Here is a 6,737-nt window from a genome sequence, read left to right on the forward strand (position 1 = left end):
AGGTAGATGTAAGTATGTACATACATGTATGTATATATGCATATACTCATGTATTATTTGTATTACATGATCGAACCCACGTGTCATCCCTGCAAGTAAGTTTTGAACTTTTTATTTTCTGATGCGACTCTATCTTAGTATCTTTTTCTCCCTCTCGTTCTTCCTTCTGTTACTACTATATCTCTCTCTTCCTCCCTGTCTCTCGTTGCTCACCTATCTTCTACTTCCTCCCCTTTTTTCTCCCTCTACCACTCTTTCTCCTTACCCCTTGCTGGTCACACGTGTCCAGCTTTACTTCGTTTCTTCCTTGGCTATCGCCAAGCACGCTACAAACTATTCTTCATCTCTCTTCATTCCAGTCGTTGCTTCACAGTGTTCAATATACACATATTTTTCCATGTCTGGCCGTATAGCCTTTTCTGTTTATTCTACTGTTTCGTTTTCCTGTCTTGTTTTCTGTCCGCCACTAGATTCCTCCATGGTACAAATTTAATTTGTGGTCCGTGGGAAGAGCCATTTTAACGATGGAAATGTATCACCAGTATCAAAGCATAAAAACCATTCTAAACACTCTGAAATCATCAGAATACCTGAATTTATCTTGTAAGTTCAACAGACCATTGATTACAATCCCAGAAAGTCCAGGAGGTCAATTGTAAAAGATCTTCATATGTCAGAAGGAACAGTCAGAAATGTTGTCCACGAAGACATCAGATATAAGTCTTATATGATGAGGAAAGGTCAATTTGTCAGAAAAAGCAAAAGAAAATCACTACATCAGCTCTAAAAGGCTCTTAAACAAACTGAAAAATCCAGCAGAAAAAGATTTGATTTGTTTTTTCCCGAACGAGAAAAACTTTAACCAAGATCAAAAAGTTAACAGAAGAAATGACAGATGGTTATGTGCAGACCCTTCTAAAGTTCCAAGCGTTATGCATACAAAATTTTCTGCAACTGTCATGGTTTTAGGGGTTGTCAGCAATGAAGGACATGTGATTCCTCCTTACTTCTTTCCACAAGGCCTTACAGTTAACTCTGCTGCCTACATTGAGGTTCTGGAAATAGTTGTTAAGCCCTGGATAGACAGTGTATGCAATGGAAGGCCATATGTGATTCAGTAAGACTCTGCACTATCACACATGGCTCTAGTAATACAGGAATGGATGGCTGAAAACTTTCATGATCACATAACCCCTAACATTTAGCCTCCTAGTACCCTAGATCTCAATCCATTGGACTATTATATGTGGAGTGTTGTTCAGAGAGAGGTCAATGAACATGCCCATAGTACCAAAGATTTTATGAAAGCTGCCATAGTCAGAGTAATGTCCAAAATGAACCAGGACAACTTGATTCGAGCATGTAGATGATTTAGATCTCATATAGAAGCAGTTGTTGAAGCTGAAGGTGGCTTTATTGAATAATATTACAGAAAAGAAGGTTTATTTTTATCCTCATAGCATTTTTTGATAAATAAAGTTATTATCCGTTATCATATATCTCTTTTTGTATAAACATAAATCTGTCCTCAAGTATTTTACACACCCTGTATACAGTATGTGTATATATGCATGTATATATGTGTGAATTTTTATGTGTGAATATACATATGTGTGTGTTGTTGAGGTAGGCTTGGAAGTGTGGTTAAAAAATTTTCTTGACAAAACTTGGTTTTCAGTTCATTTCCACTGTATGGTAACCAGGCAAGTATCTTTTACTATATTCACAGGTTGACCAATACTTTGTGAGTGAAATTTAGAAAGATGGAAAATGTTCAGGAGTTTGTTGTGTGTGTGTGTGTGTGTGTGTGTGTGTGCACACGCACGCGCGTTTGTTTGTGTGACACAACACTGCTAGCTAAATCATGACTGGTGTTGCGTCAAAATGATAACTCAATCAGTAGAATATAAAAAAATAGCAGACTGAAATAAGTAATATAGGTGATGCCCCAAAAGTGTAGCAGTCCAATGACTGAAACCAGGAAACATGGATGTACATATATGAAGATAAAATGAAGTCAATGGATCTCTAGTGGTTGTAATGATGAATATTTTAGTTGAACCACTTGGTCGAGTATACTACAGACACTTGTACACTGAGGTAAACCCTCAGGCAGAATCAACATAACACAGAGTATCAACAATGCTGACCCTTTGGATCATATGTACAGTCTATCCAGCAATAAAAATTTTTGAAGTTAAATTAATATAAAACCACAGCCTTTTTTATCTTTAATCACATAATAAATTGAAGATACATAAAAGCATAAATTATGAAAATATAATTAAATATTCAAATATATTTCAGCATTTGAGTAATTTCAGTTACATTTAGATTAGGAAAAATATTGTAACATAAGAAATTTAACAAAACTGTAAATATGAGTGTGTTTAATTAGGTGACTGTTTACTGTTACTAGTTTCTTCACTTCATCTTTCTTTGGCTACATTACTTTAAAAATTTGTTGTAGAGCAAGTCTAATTTTATACGACATATTTCTATCCTATCACAATTAATAGTAGATTACACATGCAAACAGGTCCTTATAAAAAGAATGTGTCTGAAATATATAGAAAGGCAAGTGGAGAAGTGATGCATAGCAAGCAAGTGTAGCTGACAAGTAAAGAAGCAATGCAAACACTATTTTCAACCTAAAACAAATGATAATGCAACAATTAATGCATGCAATAATATGAATTTAACAATTAGAAAATATATAATAAAAACAACAAATTTAAATTTCAGCAAAATTCTTTTCTACTCTAAGCACAAGGCCCAAAATTTTGGGGGAGGGAACTAGTCGAATAGATTGACCCCAGTACGCAACTGGTACTTAATTTATTGACCCCCAAAAGGATGAAAGGCAAAGTCAACCTTGGCGGAATTTGAACTCGGGACGTAAAGACGGATGAAATACTGCTAAGCATTTCACCCGGCATGCTAATGTTTCTGCCAGCTCACCACCTTAAATTTCAACAAAATTACAAGAAAATGGTAAGAGTGGACATAGAAACAAATGATCTATAAAGTAGCAATGGCCAACCTTTATCTAACAACAATTTACACAAAATGTATTTTTAGCTTTGTCTCTGACTTAGCATTAATAACTAAGTAACATTGACAAATTAATATAAGATATAAATGTTACAGGAGTTCCACTCCATATTAAAGGGCTCTTAGGGTCAGATGATGATGGTCCTGAGGTTGAAGGGGCTAAAGTTGTTCATTCTTTTAATGGTTTTAAAGTAACATTTCTATATTCTTAGAGTAACTTTACGAAACCTACAGAATTATTTCTTTAAGAGCATAATATAGCAAGATATTGAAACAGTTGAAAATAGAAAATAAATACGCTTTACTCTTTTACTTGTTTCAGTCATTTGACTGTGGCCATGCTGGAGCACCGCCTTTAGTCGAGCAAATCAACCCCAGGACTTATTCTTTGTAAGCCTAATACTTATTCTATCGGTCTCTTTTGCCGAACTGCTAAGTTACGGGGACGTAAACACACCAGCATCGGTTGTCAAGCGATGTTGGGGGGACAAACACAGACATACAAACATACACACACACACACACACACATATATATACGACGGGCTTCTTTCAGTTTCTGTCTACCAGATCCACTCACAAGGCTTTGGTTGGCCTGAGGCTATAGTAGAATACACTTGCCCAAGGTGCCACGCAGTGGGACCAAACCCGGAACCATGTGGCTGGTAAGCAAGCTACTTACCACACAGCCACTCCTACGCCTAAATCTATCAAAATATTTCATTTCTTAAAAGAATTTTTGCTTTGGTTATTGTAAAATATTGATTAGCCAGTAATGTTTTCAAACAATATCAGTTCTGAAATAAATAATTAAAAATTTTTTAAATACTTAAATTTTAAAACAAGAACATAGAACAACTAAAATAAAATGAAAGAATTTAGATAAATCTATAATTTTTAGCAAAATTTCCAAGATCATTTTTTAAATTCACAAATTATCTGAGTGTTCAATTATTATTTTTCTTTTCATACTCAAGTGATTGAGCAACTCAGGTGACTCCACTAATTTATTAGAAATATCCAGGATTTTAAGTAACAACTTTTGACTAGCATATTAGCTATCTAATTTCCTTGGCACTAAAATTTTGGAAAGTGATATTTTTTACTGAATTAAATCTAATATAATTACTATCCCTTATTTTACCAATAGTAGTTTATGTAGATTTGAACATAGATACATAAGGCATAGAATTAGACATTGAAGTATTTATTAACTCTTTGCCTTCTGTACAAAGTTCACATTTGCCGTGAGATTGGTTGGATGTGTTCAGTATCAAAATGATGTAAATTGACAAGAGGTTTGTGGAAAAAAAAAAATGTAAAAAGATAAAAATGCTTTCTCAGTTAAGACAAATAATGTCACTTACTAATTCTTCGCCCACTATTACTATCAGCATCAGCTGCTTCTCCACAGGATCCTGAACCAACAGATGAGTTATCAGGACTTTCAGAATTGGTTAAATTTGTCTTGCTTTTTGTTCGATGGACCTAAGTAAAGAACAATTGAAATATTTAAGATGATTAAAGATAAATAAAATTTAAAATAAAACATAAGTAAACTTAACTTCCCACCAAACTTTAAAATTTACTTTAATGAAGTGATTTCTTCATATTAAGAATTTCAGTAATATATATCTCATTTATTGATCTCTTGGAAACTCAGTGCACTCAATGCATCTAAAATTACATCAAAACAAGTTTTCTCTTGAGTTACAAAATATCCTACAAAATGTCCCTACTGCTTAAGCTAATGTCTCAGAGATAAAATGCTATCTAGTAATCAAACCCACATTTAAAATCTGACCAAGGACACTTTTACTAACACTAATCTCCAGATTTATACATTATTCTATCTCTATATCAACACAACAGAAACACTTGTTTTTTCTTTTCTCACATGTATTGTATTACAGGTTTTCTTATGATTCTATATTAAGTAGAATTCTTTCATTAGGACTTCATAACTGCATCTTTCAGAAATAGGTATCTGAGTATGAATTTAATAGTTTAGAAATACACACAATTGAAATACAATATTAACAAGCATTTATCCCTGTCCCCCAGAAGAAGGTAAAAAGATTTTTGATATTGAACTTCAGCATCAAATTTCTTTTTACTCACTGTGTCTGAGGAAGAGGCAGTTCTGCTGGCTTTTGCAGGCCTTTCTAGACCAGTGAGATAGATTCCATTGATGTTTGATATTAATGATTCCACTTTTTACCATAATTCTTCACTTTTCTCAAAAAAGTTAATTTAATAGTAAAACTTTGAGATTAATGATTACACTACTCTTCAAAATCTTTTATTCCCTTTGAGGTACAAAATGCTACTTACCCGTGTTATAATACCTCTTGCTTTCCGTACTAGAGTGGCTCCAAGGCTGCGTCTTCAATGAAAGATATAAGCAATAAGATACTAACAAAATTAATTTACTATTGAACACACACACAAACACGCAAATATCAATATTTTATCCATTCAAGAAACAATTTACTGAGAAATTAAATGATACAAAAAACAATGTTATTTATCTTAACATTTGCATTTGCGTTTCCTTTTGTCTATAAAACACTAAATGATAATATTTAACAAGTTACCTCCACTGGCACCACCACCAATATTAATCATGTAGAGAGAAATTGTACATTAACCTGTAATTATCATTAATACTACAAATTCCTGAAAATATCAAAATGGTTCCTAACCAGTAGCACTATATCATCACCATCATTTAACATGTCTTCCATGCTGGCATGGGTTGGACAGTTTGACAGGAGCTGGCCAAGTATAAGACTATACCAGACTACTGTCTGTTTTGGCATGGTTTTTTATGGCTGGATGCCCTTCCTAACACCAACCACCCTGTAGAGTGGACTGAGTGCTTTGTATATATATATATATATATATATATATATATATATATATATATATATATATACATAAAGGATTTTCACCCAAAATTCTAACAACTTTTTTTCTCAATATATATATATATATAAACAATATATGAGTATATGCATGTATATGTACATGTATGTACATACCTTCATCTACATGTACATATAGATACAAAACTGGGTACATGACGTGGCAAAAGAACATGGACAAAATGATAAACAAGGTACAACAAACAAGCAAGCCACATAGAAACATCTCCTTCATCAGCTGCCACCATTAAAACACCGGCGTTTCGAAGAATTAAGGCAGTATGCATCGTTGAAATGATTCTTCCCATGAACACAAATTAAATTATTTTCGTGGAGAGTAGTGGCGGACGGAAAACAAGACAGGAAAACGAAACAGTGAATAAACAAACAAGCAAAAAGGCTGTACAGCCAGATGTGAAGTGTGTATGTATTGAACGCTGTGAAGCACGAACAGGAGGAGCAAAGAAGTACATGTGAGCTTGGGGAATCCAAGAACGAAAAGAAATAGCAGCCGGACACACGTGACCAGTGCTGTGTAAAGAGAAAGAGTAGCAGAGGGAAAAGAAGGGGAGGAAGTAGAATAAAAGTGAGCAACGAGAAGTAGAGAGGGAGAGAGATAGTAGTAGTAACGGTGAGAGGCGAAGGACGAGCAACAAGAGAGAGAGAGAGATAGTAGTGACAGGGAGAGGCGAAGAACAGTAGAGGGAAGAATGAGAGGGGGAGATAGATATAGAGATAGAGAGAGTCGCGTTAGAAA

The 6,737-nt window shown here is 34.2% G+C and overlaps 1 protein-coding gene across 12 annotated transcripts in view; it reads right to left on the reverse strand.

The window, feature by feature from the left end:
* LOC106881190 (girdin) overlaps positions 1-6,737 on the reverse strand; it is a 176,959-nt gene that overhangs the window by 30,949 nt on the left and 139,273 nt on the right. For all 12 annotated transcript variants that reach the window (XR_008265197.1, XR_008265198.1, XR_008265201.1 and 9 more), the window contains 2 exons: positions 5,388-5,439; positions 4,421-4,541 (listed from right to left, as the gene is read on the reverse strand). Coding sequence is in view for 3 of the 12 variants with exons in the window: in XM_052971764.1 (XP_052827724.1) it covers positions 4,421-4,541; positions 5,388-5,439 (173 nt within the window). In the remaining 9 variants the exon portion in view is untranslated. The remainder of the gene's footprint in view (positions 1-4,420; positions 4,542-5,387; positions 5,440-6,737) is intronic.

Source organism: Octopus bimaculoides, chromosome 11, assembly GCF_001194135.2.
Source record: "Octopus bimaculoides isolate UCB-OBI-ISO-001 chromosome 11, ASM119413v2, whole genome shotgun sequence".
NCBI classification, from domain to species: domain Eukaryota; kingdom Metazoa; phylum Mollusca; class Cephalopoda; order Octopoda; family Octopodidae; genus Octopus; species Octopus bimaculoides.